The following is a 23,010-nucleotide window of genomic DNA, read 5'->3' on the forward strand; positions in this document are numbered from 1 at the left end:
AATTACGTGCGTGAAATGATGTCATAGGTGGGAAACATCCAAGGTTGCCTTGAAATGTCAGTGGATGCTGTCCGCATTAATTCAATCAAAAGTTTACCATCTTGATTCACCTGTGCAACACAGGCAAGAGGTTCAAGGTCCAAATTTCAGAGTTGGCATTTTTTTCTTCACAAAACTTGATTCATTGAAAGCTCCAAATTGCCCACATGTGGCCTGCTATTGGGTGGCGACCAGTACAGGGTGTACCCCGCCTCTTGCCAAAGGCAGCCGGGATTGGGTCCAGTTTAGCCACGAACCCTAATGAGGACAAGCGCTACTGGGATCCGATGGCAGCGACCAGAGCCGAAGGTTGGCTTGCCAAAGCGCAGAGCTAGTCAAATATTTGCACCTAGTGGTGGTTACTGGTATGTGTAGTCATCTTTCCTTCATAGACGAAATCAGCAAATTAGCGACAAAATATCATTTATTAGGCCAACTGAATGATCACATTTCAACCCATTTCAATGGGGAAAATTGATTTGATGTGAGTGGCAAGCTTGATCAATGAAAGAATCAAACTCATAATCCAAAGTGGCACGGTATTTTTTTTCCGCCAGGTTTCCCATCAACCCCTGCGGCGCTCCCACACTATCGCCGCCATTTGGCTGGCGCATGTCCCCTGCACTGCCACTTCAAAGCGTTGCTGTGCCTCGTCGGCCTTTACGGACACAGACCCCCCCCCCCCCCCTACTCCCCCCACCCCACCCCTCCGCCGTGGCCTGCTGAACCAGCACACGCAGGCCGTCCATCAAAAAGAAGGAACAGGTGCTCCTGCCACATCCTCACTTCCCCCACTTTACCAGCCGGCACACACACACACACACATACAGAAACGTACAGTTTGCAACGTCAGACAAACACCTCTTTGCAGGTTTTTAGACAAGGTAAAACATGGGTGATTTAGTTCAGCGCGTCCCCCCCCCCCCCCCGCGCTTTAGTTCACTTTCACTGTAACCGTAATGGTAAAATGTGTGTATCCCAGTGCATGGCACGCGCACACACAGATCATTAAATCAATTTAAGGGGGTGACCCAGAAGTATCCCGAAGGCAGCATCTGAGCCTTGCTGCACTCCAACCATTTGCAAAACGCTCCGCGTTTGGCCTTGTGCAAATAAAACGTGTGGACGCGCCTTTTATAACTAAGTTGGAAAAAAAGTTAAAATAAATAAATAAAAATGCTCAAAAAAAAAAAGTACGCATGTGCTGCTCAATCAGATTCAGGGAAGAATGGGGGGGGGGGGTGGGGGGTTGACAGTTGGCACCCAGGACCCATGATGCTTTGGGGCAGGCATGAGGGGCAGTCAGAGCAAGAGGCGACTGCCTGAGTTGTACAAAGAAAGTCAGAACGAAAGAAAGCAAGCAAGAAGGACGCACCGGCTGAGAAATTAAAGCAGCGATGGAAGCGCGGACATGAAAAGAACATGAAAGAAGGAAATCGCCGCTAAAAGCACTAACCAGTTAGTTGCTCTCTTCGTCTCTCCTCCTCTCCCTCATTCAATTCTCTTCTTCAATTTCATCTGAAATCAACTGCACAGCCCGTGGGGCCGCTCAGCTTTTCTTCTCTCTTCCTGTAAGTATATTTTCTCTTTTCACGCTCATCTTTTCCCGTTCGGCCTCCACAATCGCGTCTTTGTCGTCTTATTGAAGAATAACGTGCCTACTGGCCATATTCTGTCTCTATGCATAAATGTTTTGAGAGGGTTAACTGTGCTGCACAGACTGGGCTTTAAAAAAAAATGTAATGAAATGATGAATAATTTACTGAATTTAAGCTTAATTACCCACCAATAAAAAATGACTGCTGAGTTAGCATAGCTAGCCTAAAACACTGATGTATTTAGTGAACAATTCTTCAAAAACAGGCAGCAAGAATGTTTAATGCTCAACTAAATGTTTTGTGTCACCTCATAACTCTGCCTTGAGTTCGGCTAGCTTAATGCTAATGGGAACCACTTAGACGGGCTAACAAAAAGTTTGTATATGGTGGTGGGGTTTTCATGCTTTAAGCACTGGATATTTGAATAGAAACATACATTAATGTATTATTTATCCTCTATGAAAAATGACTAATATTACAGCATCTTTTGAAACTCTTCTTTTTTTGTACCTGCATATGTACATAGCTGTAATATTCTGCCTCCTGGTGGCCAAGTCGGGCACATCCGAACGAGCGGCAATGAATCATGTTATTACTTACTTCATGTTATATAAAGTACAATTAATTTTAACGTGTGTTTTTAAGTGCTGGTAAGAAGAAATAATTAGAGAAGAAGAATGTTGCCTTGATTTGAGAATTATTTGTAGAAATGTTCTTGGTTAGATTTTAGTTATTAACTCCTTCACTGCCATTGACGCCTATAAACGTCAAAAATTCATTTGAACTATTTCTATTAGTTTAACATTTTTTTCCCACTTTTGTTAACAAGAGTATGAAAACCTAGAGATTCAAAAAAAATTTGAAAAAAGAAAAGAAAAGATTAAAAATTAGGGGCGTCTGAACTACTCCAGATCCAGGTCGGCGTTGTTATTAGCGGCGATGGGTGGGCCCAGGTGACACACTGTGATCATGACAGGCCGTCTACAGGGACGACCACCGATGCCAATGTTGGCTTGTTAGGCCTTGCGTCTCGATCCGTGTGCGCGCTGTGCCTCTATCAATATCACTTTGTGTCTATCAGTGGATTTGCAAGCATTTGCCTCTCTCACTCGGCTGCTTTTCCCCGCAGTGACACACAAAAGAAGAATCGCTTCCATTCATCCTGGTGGACACGCACCAGGTAGTCCCTCTTGTGTCTCTCTGCCGCGCCGCCCTTCAGAGCCGCCATGACGCTCCTGGCCTCCGAGAGGTCACTCCTCATCCGGAACAAGTTTCGCTCAGGTGAGCGTATGGGAATGGAAGCAATTAAATAGACGACGCGCAGTGGAGAGCTGAGTTTACACCCCCCCCACCCGCAAACTGCCGGGCTAATTGGCTACATTAGCATCAATATGTAGAGGTGAAGGTGAGTTGGATATTGGGTCACATGGGGTGTCACGTGATCAATAGCGTCACGGATGTGATGGTTGGGAATGGATTTAGCGACTACTGCCGCCCGTTGGGATGCCTCTGATAGAGGCCTTGTGTATTGTTGCTTGTCACACACATTACGTGACAAAACCACAACAAAAGTAACACTAGTCTAGTTATTTTACTATAAAACAGTGATGCTGGTTAAAAACGTTATCCTAAAAATCATACTTGACCAAAGGTGGCAAATCCAGGTCCAGAAAGTAAAATCCATGCCACAGTTTGGCTTTAGCCCCAGGTGCTAGCTAGCTAGCTCCCATAGTGCTTGTTTACCTTTTAGCTAGCTCCCTAGCTAGCTCCCATGGTGCTTGTTTAACTTTTAGCTAGCTCCCTAGCTAGCTCCCATGGTGCTTGTTTAACTTTTAGCTAGCTCCCTAGCTAGCTCCCATGGTGCTTGTTTAACTTTTAGCTAGCTCCCTAGCTAGCTCCCATGGTGCTTGTTTAACTTTTAGCTAGCTCCCGTGGTGCTTGTTTAACTTTTAGCTAGCTCCCTAGCTAGCTCCCATGGTGCTTGTTTACCTTTTAGGGAGCTAGCTAGCATCAGGGGCTAAAGCTAAATTGTGGCAGGGTTTTTACTTTTTGGACCTGGATTTGCCACCTCTGTACTTGACTCATTTAGCCATTTTTAGCACTAAAAACGTAATATTGTGTCAAATCCACGCCAACCTGCACCGAAGGCAAGTGACGGTAACCACTCCACCACCCGGAGCCCTCATGTACAATTAATACCTTTTCAAAAACATTTTTGCCACTTCCTGTCGACTGAAAATGACATCACGTGTGCTCAGGGCTCAGGTAACGACCAATCACTGCTCACCTCTTTTCTGGGTTTGGTCATGTGGTGTTGAGTTTTTAGCGCCAATGATGTCATTTTCAGTCGACGGCAAGTAACAAAATGTGTTTTGGGAGGTCCTGATTACACGTAAAAAATAATTACGTTATTAAATTCATTCTAGACAAAATATTAGCTCTTTTTTTTTGCTGCAAATGGCTAAATGAGTCAAGTATCTCTTTAGACCTGACTTTTAAAATTGCACTTGCATTAAGGCATAGTCGAAACAAGTTTTTTTTATGTTAAGCGGGGTTGTCGACGTCTGCTGAAAGTAACTAAAAGTAATCAAATTTAGTTAGTTTTTAAAATTGAGTAACTCAGTTACTTTTAAAATCAAATAATCAGTAAAGTAAGTTACTTTTAAATTCAAGTAACTAGCATAGAATACATTTTACAAATGCAAAAGGCATGTTTTATTATAGACCATAGATTAAGAGTTTCTGATTAATAAATATATTGTATTAATCCCTATTGACGGCTACGGACACGTTTAGCTAGTCGAAGTTGGCTGTAACAAGTTTTGCTCTGACCAACCAACCGGAGAACGGAATTATGCTGATGTCATCGAGGGCCATCTTTGGAACCGATTTGAAATCTGATGGATTAAAGAAACAGTCACATTTCTCATTTAGTTAACGTCAACGCGCATTTGCGATTCTTGAAGGCAGATTAGATTGACATGGCAACAGGTAGAATCTGCACTCTGATTGGACAAAAAAAAGAAGAAGAAGCGAACATCGAAATAAATGCAGCCAAGTAAAATGCTATGAAATGAAGACAATCGACATTTGGCAATCAATAAATGAAATTATTACCGCGTTGTGTTAATAATAACAGTTAATCCAGAAAATAAGATTTAAAAAACATTTTTAATGAATAAAAACATGGAGATACACACTTGTTATTGGACAGTGACAATATACAGTACAGTATGTTTTTGTCTGTCTGAACTGATGACCGTGTTGGTCAACGCAATGCATTGCCAACTCCGCCTCCACCGTTCAGACACATTCCCAGAATTCCATAGGCTTCCCTTAACGAGCACTTCCTGGCGCGGTCGCCTCGTTGGCCAGCAGCTGTCGTCTTTTTGAGCGGAGGAAATGACGTGGCGCTGGTGGAGGCTGTCCCCAAGGTGTGCCAGCACCTGCTGGAAAACGTGATTCCTGGCTCGAGGGGTGGGTTTAAGAGGGCACAGGAGGAAGAGGAGGAGGAGGAGGAGGAGGATGAGGAGGAGGAAGGTTGGCAGCTGCTTTGTGCGTGGCATCATGCATGTAAAAGAGGTGAATGCCAAGACCAGAATATCAGCCTCTCGTTGGGATAATTTGGCTCAACAAGTCTTGCTTATAAACGTGCTTACCCAGCCGGCCTACACACCTTAGGAAACTCTGTTTAGCTTAATGCTAACAAACAATACAGAAAGCCATAGACAAGCTAATCCAAGCCAGTCCACTTTATTTCTATAGCGCATTTTTATAAACAAGCGTTTCCAAAAGTGCTGCACATTGAGCTCATACACACAAAATCTAGTAAAGCTATCAAAATAAAAAACTGTCAATAAAATAAAAAAAATGCAATAGGTAAAAAAACCCATTAAAAACTATTTTGAAAATAATTTTAAAAAACCTAATGAAAAGCACCAGTGCTATTTTTCTTATTAAAAACACAGTATAAACATTTTTGTTGCTTTTTATGGGAGGCTGGAACATAACATAAGAAACATTTCTTCTTTTGCTTGTGACACAACCAATCAAAATGTTCAAATGATTTGATTTCACTTTTATTGGTAATTGCATACAATGAACACTAGAATTTCAATTTGACCGTTGGATGGCAACATTTTTGGACAAAATGTTCATGCTGAGCTGGACCTGTTTCACTTTTAATTAGAGACCCAAAGCATAGAAAAAAAGACATGCTTCCTGGTAGTCTTTTGTTAAGTTCTAACTTACACTTTTATTTTCATATACTTTAGCAAGCGTGGGTAAATGTACAATGTTCCTCCAATTTATTGGATTATTTTTCAATTGATAAAATAATTTTTTTATAGCTTTTTACTAGGGATGGTTGCGTACCAACACCTTATTTTAACGTATTGGTACTTTTGTAGCCGTTTTATGATGAGGAACTAGAAATTAAGGATAAATGTTATATTTTCATACTTAGGTGTTTCTTTAAAAATGATCTGGCATTGTTTTTTTGTGTGGAAATTGTATGTATCAAAAGTACTAGTGATATTGGTGACGACTCAAAAGTTGAGTACGCATACTGATATCGGTTTGAAAAAAAAAAAGTGTTTTTTTTCTAACATTTTGTTTGTTGAACATGAGAGTACAGTAAAACACAAACATACTAAGTCCACGAGATGATTATAGTTTTGGCAGCACCGGGCAGGATGACGTGAGGGAGGGTGGGGGGGGGGGGGGGTCACGAGAAGCCGGGACAGCTGAAGGGGGGGATGGGGGCCGACTGAAATAGACATAGCGAGAGATAAATAGTTACTGGCCTCCACCGCCCACCCCCGGGCAGACCTCACCTCCCCCCCCCCACCCTCGCTCAGGTCTCACTCAAATGTATCATTGGGCTTCACCTGTTTGTGTGTGCGTGCTCACTGTTAATGGACAAATTGCGCGTGTGCGCACGCCGGCGTCGCAAAGCCATTAGGTAATACAAGCCAGCTTCTCATCTTCGCCGGACTCTTGGTTCGCTTGTCAAGTGTGATTTATTGATTGCACTGCCGTTTACTTGTCATTCCTCACGGAGGCATTAAAGCCGACCGTCATCCCGTCCATGCAAAATGCATTAATCATCTTTTTTTTATTTTGTCTTACAGTGCTGCAGTTGAGGATTCAGAACCGGAGGCAGAGTGAGATCAATGCTGACTCGGGTTGGTTTCACATGCAACAGTTTAGATTTGTGACTCATTTGGGCTCATGTTGTTGATTCGAACCTTATCATTTTCTCGAAGATAATCAATCAGTGAAAAGATTTCAGACAAGGGGAGGGGGGGGGGGGTGTTAGGAGTAAGCCAATTAAAAATGACATCACAGTGTCTATGGGCTCAGGTAACGATCGTCACGGCTCACTTGTTTTCTGGGTTTGGTCATGTGACCTTTGCAAGCTGAGCCCTAAGGCCACGGTCTTACGTATGAATGGCTCGTCAATGCCGCTTACTCGCCGTTTAGAGAAGTGACGCCATTGGCGGCCATCTTACACATGACATGACATACAGTTTTACCAAAAAAAAAAAAAAATTCTCATAGCTCCGGGTGCCACTCAAAGATTCGTCTGCATCATGTTGTCAGAGCCCTCAACAAAACGTAAACCTTACCTCTGTGAGTCACAATATTAAGATAATATACTCTGAATGGTCGATGCAAGCTGTGAAGTTCGCTCTTTGCGAGGCTCTCATGACGCCATACAGGGATTGTAGCGTAAAACGCGCACTGACAACAATGTTTTCAGCACAAAAATAATGGAAGTTGTGAGTAAAAGTGGCAACGTAAGATGGCTGCCCTCTGGCTTCAGCCCTGAGGGTTCTATTGACAGTCCATTCAAATATAATGCTGCATTTGAGGAAGTTGGGAAGTTCCAGTTCCGACCTCAAAGCGATCGCGGCAAATGTAAACAACAAAGATGGCTGATTCCGATCAATTGTTTGTTGGTCTGGTTAATAGTCAGTCAAAATCACATTGGTTTACATTAAGTTACTTTTTTTCTAAAAACAAAATTAATGTTATGATTAATAAATAAATAGATAAATGTGTTTATAATTGTGTACATTATGTTTTGCCATTCACGGCCTTTGCTTCTTCGGTGTTCGCCATTGTCGGGTGACGTCAGATTTAAACCAGGCGGTGAAGTCGGGGGTCCTTGGATTTCCGGGTTGAAAGGGGCATTCCCGCGCATACTTCCTGGTTTGAAGTCAGAAAATTCCGACTTCCTACGTTCCTCCAATGCAGCATAAGGCACTGTGATGTCATTTTCAGTTGACAGCAAGTGGCAAAATGGCCGCCCCCTAGTGGATTTTCTGCTTAATTTATATTATATATATTAATCAGAGGGCCGTGTTTAGAGTAGTGGGGGTGTGGGCATGGAACATATTGCAAAAATTATTATTTTATTAATTGACTTCCAGAAAAAACAAGATATTAAGAAAATGCTAACAAAAGTAAAAAAATTGGAAACGATTCCCGGGTGTACCCGCTGATAGGATAAATTCATGTAATTTCACTCTGTTGACTACATTAACTCTTTGACTGCCAAAAACGTTAAATAATGTTTAGTAAAATCCTATGGAGGAGTGCCAAAGACGTTAAAAGACGTTTGTTTCAAAACAGAGGTGAAACTAACCATTTTCTATTGTTGATTACTGAAAAACGGAATAAGGTAGAAACAAACTTTTTTTTCTGATGAAAGATGAGAGTCCAATCTTTCATTTGGTATTATGTGTGTTTCCATAGTCCAATAACATAAATTTCTGTGGACCTTGAAAGATCAGTCAAAAGATCAGTCAAAATGCTTAAATCGGTTGGCACCCACGGCATCCCTTTTCTGAAAACGTCTGGCAGTCAAAGAGTTAAAAAGAAAGATAACATCAGTTAAAAATAAATATAAATAATAATATAATATAAAGTCAGTCTGACTGCAGTGGAATTTTCATTTTAGTGTTCAGTAAATGTTGATCCATTTTGTTTCTATAGGCTCAAAATCAACGAGTTGCCCTAAAAAAGAACAAAAAGACAAGAGCCAAGCTCTGGTGAGTTGTTTCAATGCTGTCCAATACATTGCTATTGTTTTCAATGGGACCAATCGAGTGAATATTGCGTGGGCTCATGTCTGATTGCTTTGACTTTGCCGCTGTTTCCTGATGCAGTGTCAAACTGACAATGGCGCCGGAAGACGTCACAAGATGCCCCCTGGTGGCGTCACTGCTGTAGCTGTGCAAGGTGACGGGCGGACACACAATGTCATTTGCTTGCAGACGTATACAGGAAGTGCGGCGCCGCACACGTGGTCAGCTGTCACTTGCAAACAAATGTGACCTCTTCAGGTCCTTAAAGCGCAGTTGACGACGGCACGCAAAATAACCTGTCAGAGGTGTTCCTCGCCAATCTGTCATGAGTGTCCTTTTCCAATTAGAACTCAAGAATTCTTTCCGATTTTATCATTTCTAATTTGTTATATATTCTCTCTCGCTATATATATATATATATATATATATATATATATATATATATGTGGTGTCAGACGATGACAATTTTTTAATCATAATTGCATGACTTAATGTCTGTTCTAGATGTACAATAATATGTAGAGTTTTCATACTCTTATCAAAAGTGGGAAAAAAAAGTTAAACTAATAGAAATAATAATAATAAATAATTCATAAAATTGAGTTAAAATTAAAAAGATGTACTGTAAAAAACTAGCGTGATATTGATTTGTGTCGGTCATTTTTCTGCCACTAGATGGCATAATTGCATTTGTAAGACATTGGTGACAGCTCGGTGCATTTTGCTTTTCATATTAAGAGCTATCTAATCTTTAACGTAAAGTAACTTGTGAAATTCTGCACATTTTTTAATTTGTAAAATACAACTTGACCCCAGTCTCCACAAATATATGCATTATTATGCAATTTATTACTGCTAAATTGTGAGGTTTACGTGTCTGCTGGGTTGCGACTGGAATTCCCCAATTACAGGCTTTCCAAGTCAGAGGTGGTCATTAATCGCGCGTTTAAAAAAAAAAATTGTGGCATTAAAGGAACTTTAAATGAACTAAAAATTATTTGAACTTGAACCTGAACTTCGCTGCTTCTCTGTGTCTTCAGAGAAGAGCGATTGCGGGGCCCCAAGGCAGAAAAAGGCTCGTCGGGACCTCAGGGAGGGGATCCAAGATCCACCTGCGCCCGCCAAACCCAAAGACAAACCACACCTTGAGAACTGTTAGTTATGAGCGCACGTTGGCCAACAAATCCCATCTTTGGACCCCGACGTCTTTTCACTTCCATTTCCACAGGTCCCGCCCCTTTCCCGCTGCCCGCAGATGTCTTCGAAGACGACATCTCCTCCTGCTCCTCCTCGTCGTCTTCTCCGAACGAGCGAGGCGTTGTTCCCCAACCGCTGGCCTCGGCCTTCCCTTCACCACCGGGTCTCCCAGATGACCAATTGCTGAGTGATTTGTCATCTGTGGGCCCGCCCCTTAATCATAGTCCGGTTCACATTCAGGTGAGAGAACAATTTACAGTACAGTAAATGATGCAAAGTTGATATCATGGACGGTTGTCCAAATCGCCACTTCAACTTGTGGCGATTATTTTTTTTCTGGTGAAGTCGTATTTTTTGTGATGACTGATTTGTAAGCAACAAGTTTCGGCGTCGATTCCGACTGACGTCCCGTGTCCTCTTTCAGTCCGGTTTGGCGTTGCTCCCGGCAACCGAGGGCATCCGACCGCCAACCAGCGTGCCGCTGCTGTGTGAGAGCAACTCCATGGCAAGCACCAGTCGACCAAACGGGATCTTTCTGATTTCCCAGACCACGCCTTTGCTGCCAAAGGTACGGCGGAGCTTCATGTAAACAAAAGAGTTTACCTCGTCATTAACTCTAATCTATTTGTCGTCATTTCCTAAAAATAGATCTTTATGATAGTATGTAATTTTTTATTTTTGTTTTTGTCATATTTAAGGGATACTTTACTCATTGAGCCATTTTCAGCAGCAAAAAGTTACAGACTGAATTTGGTCATCTCATTATTTCTCATGTACAATTAATATCTTAAAATACAAATTTTAGGAAGTGGTTAACGACAAATTCAAGTCTCAGCTGACCAAACCCAGAAAATAGGTGAGCCATGATTGGTCTTTACCTACTTTCTCAGCGCAGGTGATGTCATCTTTAATTGACAGCAAATGGAAAAAAAAATAGTTTTTAATGTTATTAATTATACAAGAAAAATAATGAAGTTATCCAATTCATTCTGGACAAAATATTAACTTTTTACTGCTGAAAATGGCTCAAAGAGTCAAGTATCCCTTTAAAGGTGGCAGGGCGGTAGGGCGGTGCTCTAGCGCCCTCTATTGACCAGTTGCCACCCTCAACGATATCAAAAATGTTCTGTCCTCGAATTGTACACATTAATACATGAAATAATCCGCATCTCTTATTGTTACGTGATATTATGGATGGTATTAAGAGGTGGAGTAATGGGTGTGCGAGGGGATTTCTTATACGTAATGTCGTGTGAAATGCGTTTGAGTCAGCGTTTGACTTGCCAATGACGATTTGCATGTTCTTTAATGAGATGAATTCACAACCCAAGTAAGCCGCGTGAAGATCTTCACCTTTTAACAAGATGCTCGCCGCTTCTATTTTGCAAACTCGACCTTAAGCCGCGACGCATTCATTACTGTCAATTTGCACTTGTGGACGCGTGGCATGCGTTTGCCCCCCCCCCCCCCCCCCCGGGTTAACACGTCCGCGCACAAACACCGTCGGCTGCGTGTCAAAGGCAACACGCGCGCTGTCATCTGGAGATTTGTTAAGCGTTTAACCTCCGCGCGGTGCAAACGCTGTCAAACAACGCAGGAAGCGGCTTGACATTTCCCCCCGCGTCGCATCTTATATACGCCAGCTTTGGAGCGACTCCACTGAGCCTGCTTTGAACCCTCGCAGACAGCTCGGCCTCCCAGTCCTGCCTGCTCGGCTTCCCTGACCGCCGGCTTCAACCTCAACCACCTCGCTCGCTCACGGAAAGCGCGGGACGCCAAACCCAAGATGAAGAAACTCAAGTATCACCAGTACATTCCTCCCGACCAGAGAGGGGCGTCCGGACCTGGAGGTCGAGTATTGCTTTGAGCGCCTCTCGGCCCCAAAAAACAAGAAGCCGCTGCTTCACCCGTGGTGTGTGTCTTTGAAGGAGGAGCCAAACAGAGGAGCCCTCCAATCCAGCCATTAGACGCCGCCAGTTGTCATCTCATCAAGCAGCAACAAGTCTCTTTGGAGCTGCAAATCTTTCAGCAGCAGCAGCAACAACTTACGGTGGTGCCCAGGTACGAAGTTCTTTTCTCCTTAACTCTTTGACTGCCAGACGTTTTCAGAAAAGGGATGCTGTGGGTGCCAGCCGATTTAAGCATTTTGACTGATCTTTCAAGGTCCACAGAAAATGTTGTGTTTGGACTATGGAAACACACATACTACCAAATGAAAGATTGGACTCTCATCTTTCATCAGAAAAAAAAGAGTTTGTTTCTACCTTATTCCGTTTTTCAGTAATCAACAATAGAAAATGGTTAGTTTCACCTCTGTTTTGAAACAAACGTCTTTTAACGTCTTTGGCACTCCTCCATAGGATTTTACTAAACGTTATTTAACGTTTTTGGCAGTCAAAGAGTTAAACTGGTCCTGATCATAATCATGCGACTTGTACACACACTGAGAAACATCAGTTGGTAAAAACTCTTTTACTGTCAAACGTTATCCAAAAAACAACCCTGACTGTGCCAGCCAAAAAAAAGTATGTTTCTACCTTATTCCGTTCTTTAGGAATCACCATTTAAAAAAATAGGTATTTTGAGTGACATCAAGCAAGAATAGAAAAAAATGAGGAAAAACAAGCTTTCTCTGACAAAGGCTTTGATCATTCACGTCATCCTTGAAAACGGTCTATTCGAGAAAAAAAACAAAAAAACTAGTTGACGTCAATTAACGTTTTTGGCGCCATTCATTGGGATTCTAGTATACGTCGTCAAACGTTTTTGGTGGTAAAAGTTAAAAGTTGCACTCATACCACTTTTGTGAGACCAGCAAATACAATGAAGACAACAGGGGCCCCAAAATTGAGCCCTGTGGAACACAAAGACAAAGAACCGAAGGAAACAATTTTGGCTCGTAAAAATGAATTATCTTTACTCATCACAGTGTTATAAAGAGTTGCTAATTGTTTAATTATAAATAATTGATTAGCATCTTTGCATATGCAGAAAAGCTCAACAGTATATGAAACAAATGTATTAGTAGCACATGTCATTGGGCCGTTTCAAAATGGATGGCGGGCCCCAAATGGCCCCCGAGCCAGAGTTTGGACACCCTGCTGTACTTTTACTTTGAATTGCTGGCAGCTTAAGAAGAGTAGTAACTTGTTTCTGGTGAATTCATGTTTCCAATTATTACTCCCGTAGAGAACCGAGTTCATCTGGAGCTCTGCCCCCGAACCCTCAACCTCTTACTGCCGCCACCAACCACACGCCAAATGACACAAACAATGCGTCCAAGCTTGAGCTCCTCCCCGCAAATCTCGTTGATCTCAAAGTAAGAGAATCCGGAAATATCTAAGACCCCATCAGTCATATCCGCCGAGGACCCCCTCGGATGACCTCGTGCCTTTTGCCTCCTCAGGTGTCAGAGTTGAGGCAGCAGCTGCGTAAGCGAGGCCTCCCCGTCTCCGGCACGAAGCCGGCCCTGTTGCAGCGCCTTCGTCCCTTCCAGCTCCCCCACTGCTGCGTCACTCCCACGCCCCTCTGCCAACTGGGGGGCAGCATGGAGTCCCTGACTCCCTCGCACCCGCTTCTGGCCCACCACAGCCCCAGATCGAGCTGCAGCTCCGGAGACTCACCCGGAAGCAGCCCGAACCAACGGACGTGCATCCCGGACCACAGAGTCCCGAACGGCTTTCTGGGCGTGGTCCCGAACGGTCTCTCCGTCAGTCTGTCTGCTGAACACTGCGGTCCTATCAGTGCGGTCTTCCTTGCGCCGGCCTGTACCGCCTCTGAAACTCCAAGTCCCAGTTTACCCATGTCGTCCTCGTCGCCCCTGCAATGCGGGACCACCTGGAGGACTGACCTGGGCGTGGACAGGAAGGAGAGGACCAAGTGCCGGGCACGAGAAACCTCTGCCAACACTATCTATGAAGTGAGGAGAAACATTTTGGTCTTTGGTTTTTGGTGGAGACCTCTACCACTCACAAAAAGTTAGGGATCCTTGGGTTTTGGGTTTCAGGAAGAACTTCAAATGTACTATAACCTTTAACTTAATTTGACCTTTTCTAAACTGTTTTAGGATCATCTTGAATTTTAACCCATAAGCCGAATATCCTTAACTTTTTGTGAGTAGCTTTTAGGGCTGTCACTATCGAGTCTTTATAAAACCGATTATCAATCGCGCATCCCCAAAGAATTAATATTATAAGAATTAATTTATTAAGTTATTTACATATGAATTGTTAAACACCAACAAAACAAACCTATGCTAAACAGTTAGCAATTACGAATAGCATTACCGTGCTAGCGTTTACCATTTAAGGTAAACAAACGGTAACCACCATTTAGTTCACACGTACATCATATCTATGTTTTGTTTCTGTTTCCTGTTTGCGACGTGTGGGCCGCGTCTCAGTTCTTACGCTTTGTGCCCCTCGGTTGCGCGTTCCCGTCGACGGGTGCGAGTGTGTCTGTCTTAGTTGTCCGAAGCGTTTCAGAGAGTTGAGACGCCCTGCGCATGGGTGGGGGTGCGAGTGTTGTAACGCGGCCATCAGTGGCCGGAAACGACGCTGATGTGTGAAACCCGGCAGTCGGAAGGCCGTGGCATCTACCTCATTAGATAATGCTAAATGATTGGCAATCGCAATTAGCATTAGCGTGCTAGCTATTAGCATTTAAAGTAAACACTAACCACATATATCATTATATCTACATGAATTGAATTGAGTGCATATATCTACTGCACTATCATTTATTATCTTCTATGCATGATCATTATTAAACATCAAGAAAATTTGCCAATGCTTAACGGTTAGCAATCGCGATTAGCATTAGTGTGCTAGCGATTACATTTAAGGTAAACAAAGGGTACCCACCATTTAGTTCACACATACATCATATCTATGAGTTGAATTGAGTGGATATAACTAAACAAATTATTTACTGTCTTTTGTGCGCGAGCATTATTAGGCAATGCTTAACGATTAGCAATCGCGATTAGCATTAGCATGCTGGCGATTAGCATTTCAAGTAAACAAACACTAACCATTTAGTTCACACATACATCATTATATCTACATGAATTGAGTGCACTATTATTTATTGTCTTCCGTGCATGATCATCATCAAACACCAAGAAAATTAGCCGATGCTAAACGGTTAGCAATCGCGATTAGCATTAGCGCGCTAGCGATCACATTTAAGGTAGACAAACACTACCATTTAGTTCACACATCACATTACACATGTAATAGTGTCTAAAAGTAAAACGTCACTTCAGATGTTGTGTCAATGACTAACAAGTGGAGCCTCTTAATGAGCTCAAAAACTGCGTGCGTCTACAAAAAAGATCAATGTAGAAACATGGAAGGCGGCGCAAACATGGTTGCGGCGGAGCTTCGAGGCAGACATTTTTTAGTCGACTTTTTTTTCTCCAGCCATAACGTCTTTTATACCTTTGACCTCTTCATCTCTCAGTCTTGCGCAAGATCCCTTCATCCATTCCTGCAACAGGAACCAGGATTCAGGAGAGGAAACCGGGAAACAAACGCGCAAGCGGAGGTGTTGTTTACGCAGGTAATCCAGAAAGACTCCTCTCAAGTCTTTCACCAGGACGCACCGAACTGACCCGTCGACCAAATGTCATTGAAGGTATTCTGCACCCAGCCTTGCCCCGGCGAAATGATTGTCCGAGACCTCGAGCTGCCGGTGCAGATCACCGAGACTCCGGTCCAAAACTCGCCTGGCGTTCGGAGCTTGGAGGAGGAGCTTCAGGAGGCCATCCAGAAAGCACAGGTGGGTTTGCGGAAACGGCAAAGACTGATGAGAGCAGAAGTACTGATCTTTGTTTTGTTTTTTCTCGTCCCCAGATGGACCCTCGACAGTCGATCGATGACATTCTGGACGAGCCCATTGCTTGTGTTGGTGAGTCTCCCATCGAGAAGTCAACTTGAAGATACTCAGTGGCTCGATGACTTTTTATGGTTTTCTTTTTCCAGACTCTGTCAACAACTCGACTCCCAAATCCTCCATCCCGCCACCTCCCGCGCAAGTCAATCAATCCCACAAAGCCCAGCAGGACTCCAAGGACAGCAACTTCCTGCCTCTCTGCTCCTCGCTTCTGCTGGAGCTGCCCCCGTCTCCCGCCGTCCTCCCCCCGAGCCACGTGGTCCCGGTCCCGGCGCCGGCGCCCCCGCCCGTCTGCAGCTCGCCTCTGCTGCAGTCGGCCGGGAAGTCGCGCAAGCGGCGGGCGCAGGCCATGTGCGACGCCGCCGACATCCTGGAGACGTTGACGTCCGGCTGGCGGCTGCTCAGTCCGCCGCCGCCTCCCTTTGCCGAGACCGACTTGGATCTGGATTCGGATCTCAACATCAATCGTGTGTTGGATCTGATGTTTGAGCAGTGGTGAGGACGTTTGTGGACTGCTTTGTTGCCGGGCCTTCCTTCCCTTTCGTATTCTCTCGCTTCTATTCTTTGTTTTCGTCTTTCCAACTGTATTTCTTTCCTTCCTTGAATCCACGCAAAAGCACACAATCCATCCCAACTGCCTTTACATGCAGCCTTCTTTTCGTCCTTCTTTGTAGCAGAAAATCGCTCCCTCCTCCTTCCGTCCAGCACAGGCGCTCACAGTTCTTAGAACCCAACAAACGTTCCCCTTTCCTTCCAGTTCACACGACCTTCCTTTCATCCTGCCAAATGCCAGCAATCCCTTCCTTTCAAGAGGTTGTAACCAACAATCCCAACTGTTCTTTTCTGCCTTCCAGCCAAACCCTCCTAAAATCTTCTTTTTACAAGTCCTAAACCCACCAAAACTTGTCCTTCCTCCCTTCCTTTTTTCCTTCCTCCCTCTTTCTTTCTTTCCTTCCTTTCTTCCATCCTCCTTCCTCCTCCCTCCCTCCTTTCTTCCTATCTTCCTTCCTTCCTCCCTCCGTCCCTCTTTCCTTCCTTCCTCCCTTCTCCCTCTTTCCATCCATCCTCCTTACTCCTTCCTTCCTTCCTTAATTACTTACTCTTTCTTTCCTTCCTTCCTTCCTTCCCCTTTCTTTGCTTCCTCCCTCCCTCTTTCTTTCCTTTCTTCCTCTCTTTCTTTCCTTCCTTTTTTCTCTCCTCCCTCTTTCTTTCCTTCCTTCCTTCCTTCCTTCCTTAATTACTTACTCTTTTTTTCCTTCCTTCCTTTCCTTCCTTCCTTCCCCTTTCTTTGCTTCCTTCCATCCATCCTCATTCCTCTCTTCCTTCCTCCCTCCCTCTTTCTTTATTTCTTTCCTTTCTTTCTTCCATCCTCCTTCCTCCCTGCCTCCCTCTTTCCTTCCTTCCTCCCTCCCTCTTGCCTCCTTCCTTCCTCCCTTCTCCCTCTTTCCATCCATCCTCCTTACTCCTTCCTTCCTTAATTACTTACTCTTTCTTTCCTTCCTTCCCCTTTCTTTGCTTCCTCCCTCCCTCTTACTTTCCTTTCTTCCTTCCTTCCTCTTTCTTTCCTTCCTTCCTTTTTTCCTCCCTCCCTCTTTCTTTCCTTCCTTCCTTCCTTCCTTAATTACTTACTTTTTTTTTCCTTCCTTCCTTACTCTTTCTTTCTTTCCTTCCTTCCTTCCCCTTTCTTTGCTTCCTTCCATCCATCCTCATTCCTCTCTCCCTTCCTCCCTCTTTCTTTCCTTCCTCCCTCTTTCTTTATTTCTTTCCTTCCTTTCTTCCATCCTCCTTCCTCCCTTCTCCCTCTTTCCATCCTTCTTTCCATCATCCTCCTTACTCCATCCTCCCTTCCTTCCATCCATCCTTTCCTCTAATCCTACGTTTTGACCGTACCGAAAATATCGCGACGCAACGCCGGTCTGGCGCGTGTTTGTTTGCGGGGTTCTCAATGGAATTGGTTTCACTCGGCGCCGCAACGGACGAAGAGGAGGGGCGGCGCTAACTGTATCGTAGCATTGCTAGCTTGCTTCACACATCGACAATTAAACAAACAAGCTCACCAGATAAGCCGATCTGCTCCGATCAAGCTATCCTCCATTGCTATGCTACACGTTCTGCACACAAGCGCTCCCGGTGTTTTTGTCTGCTGTGCGACGCATTTGGTGACGTGGACGATCTCGACACCGATTGGCTGTCGCTGACGCGATGGCGGCAAAAGTTCAAATCCAGCCAACGCAGACGAAATGGGCGAAGTAGCAAAATGCTCGCCGGAAACGTCCGAAACGCGCCGCCCGGCACGCAACTGACCCCCGCCCCCCCGGAAATTCCCTTGACTTAAATGCAATGGCGCTCCCAGAAACGCCCCGCCCACCGTGGGCGTGAATGTAGCATCATCGTTGATATGCAGCATGCATCATTCCTTCCTTCGCTCCTCTTTTGTTTTCCTTCTTCTTCCCGTCTACCTTCTATCATCCATCCGTACTTTCTCCCTTTTCTCTTTGCCGGATGGAAAGGAAAATCCATCCATCACTGCTGTCAAAATCATTGACTCCACGCAATGTCGAGAGTTTGATTCATTGCAGTGTTGAACTCAAAACGCTTTGATGGGAGAGACGCGCACGCACACACACACGAGGTGTCCTCAAGTATGTACTCATCCTTTGATTAACCATTACTCATGTATTTCATTTTGATATTTATCGACGCTGACACAAGTCTGATGAGATCAATTAAAGAAAAGAACATTTCATCAAAGGAAACATTAGTCTTGTCTCCCTAATCTCGTTTACGCATTCCTGCATGTTCTCAAATGTTCAAACGGGTTTCCAGCATTTTCTAAAGACGCAGAGTTGGCAACATTTATGGAGCGTTTCATTTGCATTTGTGGACACGACCGTTTCATTTCTCCTTTCAACAGTGATTGTCGTTGGTTTTTAAATCTTATCAACCATAGTTTTGAAAAAATCCATTGGCATGAGATTTGGAGAACGTGCAGCACTTCTTGTAGCGCTTGATAACTTTTGTAGCTTCGGAAGTTAATCATGTTGGCTAATATTCAGTTACGATCTAAATTTGAATATTTGTACTACGAAATTGTTTTTTTTATTTATTCCCAAAAGTCTATGCTCGTCATTTCTTAGAATTGATTTTGGCTGCGCTGCTTCTCGTTGTGTATGCGGATGTTAGATTTTCTTTTTTTTTCTTCTTTTTTTTTTATCCAATCAGATTTTAGCCTCTGTTGCCATGCCGATATTATTTGCCCAGTGCCATCCCATGTAAACTATATTAACTCTTTGACTGCCAAAAACGTTAAATAACGTTTAGTAAAATCCTATGGATGAGTGCCAAAGACGTTAAAAGACGTTTTTTTTTTTTCAAAACAGAGGCGAAACTAACCATTTTCTATTGTTGATTACTGAAAAACGGAATAAGGTAGAAACAAACTTTTTTTTTCGGATGAAAGATGAGAGTCCAATCTTTCATTTGGTAGTATGTGTGTTTCCATAGTCCAAACACATAATTTTTTTGTGGACCTTGAAAGATCAGTCAAAGATGCTTAAATCGGCTGGCACCCACGGCATCCCTTTTCTGAAAACGTCTGGCAGTCAAAGAGTTAACAATGAGACTTTTATTGATTTTTATATTTTTATTTTTATTTTTTTTTCAAATTTTATTTATTTTATTTTTTATTTATTTATTTATTTTTATGTCCCTTTTATGTCCCTCTGATCCATAGCAAGACTTGATCCAGCTAACTTCTGCTAGCAATCCAACAAAAAAAAAAACACACAAATACATGGATTAATGGACAGTCAAAGTGTGAGTAAATATTTTGTGGACACCTTGTAGACTTTTAGTAAACAGCGAAGACTTCATTTAAATGCACTTGGTGGATTTGACACTCCAAAATGAAGAAATCTGCTTCTGGCACACTAACGAAAACATGCTTCCAACATGACTTATCAACCCCCCCCCCCCCCCCAAAAAAAAAATCTGGCTGCTGTTGACGTACCATTCATAAAGCCCGCTCGACAGGACAGGCACAGCTTGAGTGTGGCAACCAGATCGTCATCTCCACGCCAGACGCACAGTCGGCGCGCAAAGGGAGAGAACGAGCTGGCAAAAGCTACAAAAATCATGCTAGTAGCACGTGCGCCCAACGGCTTCCACGTATCGCCAAACGCACTTGTTCTTATTAGTTTGCTTAACAATTAGTGTGTGGGATGAAGGGATACAAATAGAAGAGTGGTTTTCAAATGAGGTGCCCAACATCATATTTTTTCAAAAAGACATTTTGGGAGCGGAAACCATTTGCTCTTTTGGGCCAATTAAAGTGTTTTGTATAAATCTGACGTCACTGTTTTTTTTTTATATAAGAACAAAAGGCTTACAGAATATAAGTCCAAATTTTTTCAGGAAAATGCGGCTATCATTAGCTGAATAGTATACATTTTTTCAGGTTCATTTTTCCCAGTAAATACGAGGGACATGAAGGAGAAATACGACAATACAGTAATAACGAATGAACAATTGGTTGTCTTTTTTGTGTAATCAAAATTGTACTTTGAAAAAAAAAAAAAGTTTGGTATGATTCTCACTTTAAAGTCCGAATTTTCACAGTGAGAATTCTGACTTTATTTTCTAGAACTTGATTCTAAAGATTGATGATGACGGTGCTACTTGGAGTTTTCGAACCACTGCTCTCTTAACAATGCGAGTGCAATATGACGGCTACCGGCAAATGTGCTGTGACGTGAAGTTTTGGGATTTTATTTTTTCATTTGACTGCAAATGTGACCATGCAAAATGATCAACAGTGGAATTGTGTTCAAACTTGAACCAATGCAGCTGCATTTGCATGGCTGGTTATGACAATCATAGCCATCCACAAGCATTTCTTGCTGCGTGTAAAAACTAAGAAAAAAAAACAATATAAATAGAATTGAAACTGGCGGGAGAGTAAGATGCCACCTCCTGTGACTTCCAGCGCTTTTTTTTTTGCCTCCACGTCTCGTTCCAAGTTGTTTTCATAATTCTCATTCTCATGATGTATTTCCTTTTTCAGAAAGATGAAACATTTTGCCAGCGTACATGTTTGATATGTGTTTTTGCTGCTATGATTTAATTTATTCTTTAACTTATTGATGCCAAAAAATGTATTTAAAGCATTCAAAAAATTAAAGTCTTAATAGATTTTCTATGTGTCTCCACTTTTGTCATTTAGTTTTTTTATCCAAGAGGTAATTGACACACGATACCAAATATTACTGACAGTTTTTGTCCTTTTTAAATGAAATAAAAAAATTTACCATTCATTTGTATTATAACATGATAGAAAGTATTACATACTATTAAATGATTCTTGTCGGAAAAAAGTGAAACACATGTAAATGTATCATAATGGTGTTATAACAGTGTTGTAATAATGTAATACTAACTTTAAAAAAATATATATTTTGACAAAGAAGAAATGCTACAAAACATTTCTTCCTAACAACATGCACTGTATTACTCAATGCCAATTGTAAAAACATCATGTACTATTATAGTGTAACGACAGTGTTATAACAATGTCACCTGAAATAAACGGGAATATTTCTTTCACCAATCAAATTTCGGATTTGTCCTCACGGCACCACAGCGTTGGCAAATATTATTATAATTATTATTATAATTATTATAATACTATTTAATAATAATAATAATTATTATTATTATTATAATTATTATAATGTTTGTCCTTTTTAAATAATGTAAAAAAAAAATTATTTACTATTTGTTTTACGATAACATGACACAAAGCATTACATATTGAATGACTTGTTTGAAAAAGTGACATGCATGAAAATGTATCATAATGGTGTTATAACTGTGTTGTAATAATGTAATTATACTAACTTAAAACCTATTTTGATAAAGACGGAAAGATTTCTTCCTACCAACATACACTATTACTCAATATTAATTGTAACAACATCATGTACTATTATAGTGTAACGACAGTGTTATAACAATGTCACCTGAAATAAACGGGAATATTTCTTTCACCAATCAAATTTCGGATTTGTCCTCACGGCACCACAGCGTTGGCAAATATTATTATTATTATTATTATAATTATTATAATAATATTTAATAATAATAATAATAATTATTATTATAATTATTATAATAATATTTAATAATAATAATAATAATAATTATTATTATTATAATTATTATAATGTTTGTCCTTTTTAAATAATGTAAAAAAATATATATATTTATTTACTATTTGTTTTACGATAACATGACACAAAGTATTACATATTGAATGACTCTTGTTTGAAAAAGTGAAATGCATGAAAATGTATCATAATGGTGTTATAACTGTGTTGTAATAATGTAATTATACTAACTTAAAACCTATTTTGATAAAGAAGGAACGATTTCTTCCTAACAACGTACACTATTACTCAATATTAATTGTAACAACATAATGGACTATTATAGTGTAACGACAGTGTTATAACAATGTCACCTGACATAAATGGGACTGTTTTTCTAACCAATCAAATGTCAGATTTGTCCTCACAGCACCGTCATCATTGCCAATTGGTTGGTTGTAGTGATATATTTTTTGAATGTTTTTGTCATGTTATTGAAATAATGTTGGCGGCTGCAGGGAGCGGAAGCGTTTGGCACCGTCGCAAACCACTCACGGGTCGCCAAATCCATCAAACGATATCATTAGCGGATGTGGAGGCCGCCGGGCCTCAGGAGGAAAAAACATGGCAGGCAATCACGACGCCGTGACATTCCGCGAGGAAAACAAACAGATGAGCGAGGAGGTGAACTCATCAATGTTCGGACACGCGACAAATGAAGGTTCGCCGTAAAATTTCGTACCGGATCGTATTAGCGGTAAGCGCGGGTGTCCCCAATGAAGTGGCCGAGGCGCTCCGCGTGTCAGCTGAGTGACAAATGGCTTGGAGCCAAACGCTGAATTGATTTTCATTCCTCTAATGATGGAGAGCAAAGAGCCTCCAACAGACCACGCGTCGTCCCATCAACAGTTGCATTCCAGGAAATATTCACAATCAATTTCGCCCTCTATGCGCATGTGTGTGTGTGTGTGTGTTTCCAAGCATTTATTGTGAACCGGTGTGTACAAGTTGAATTTAACCACTCATTTTTTTGGGAAACCTTAC

The 23,010-nt window shown here is 42.1% G+C and overlaps 1 protein-coding gene across 1 annotated transcript; it reads left to right on the plus strand.

Moving 5' to 3' along the window:
• The first annotated feature begins 1,358 nt into the window (after positions 1-1,358).
• LOC144058425 (uncharacterized) lies at positions 1,359-21,018 on the plus strand. The gene is made up of 16 exons (XM_077576877.1): positions 1,359-1,610; positions 2,767-2,918; positions 6,770-6,823; positions 8,640-8,695; positions 8,813-8,885; positions 9,772-9,885; positions 9,960-10,168; positions 10,353-10,496; positions 11,613-11,778; positions 11,857-11,989; positions 13,118-13,247; positions 13,335-13,847; positions 15,392-15,490; positions 15,566-15,709; positions 15,784-15,838; positions 15,913-21,018. The coding sequence occupies exons 2-16, from the start codon at positions 2,864-2,866 to the stop codon at positions 16,320-16,322; spliced, it is 2,355 nt and encodes a 784-aa protein (XP_077433003.1). The 5' UTR covers positions 1,359-1,610; positions 2,767-2,863; the 3' UTR covers positions 16,323-21,018.
• Positions 21,019-23,010: the final 1,992 nt, after the last annotated feature.

The sequence above is a fragment of the Vanacampus margaritifer genome, chromosome 9 (genome assembly GCF_051991255.1).
Source record: "Vanacampus margaritifer isolate UIUO_Vmar chromosome 9, RoL_Vmar_1.0, whole genome shotgun sequence".
Classification (NCBI taxonomy): domain Eukaryota; kingdom Metazoa; phylum Chordata; class Actinopteri; order Syngnathiformes; family Syngnathidae; genus Vanacampus; species Vanacampus margaritifer.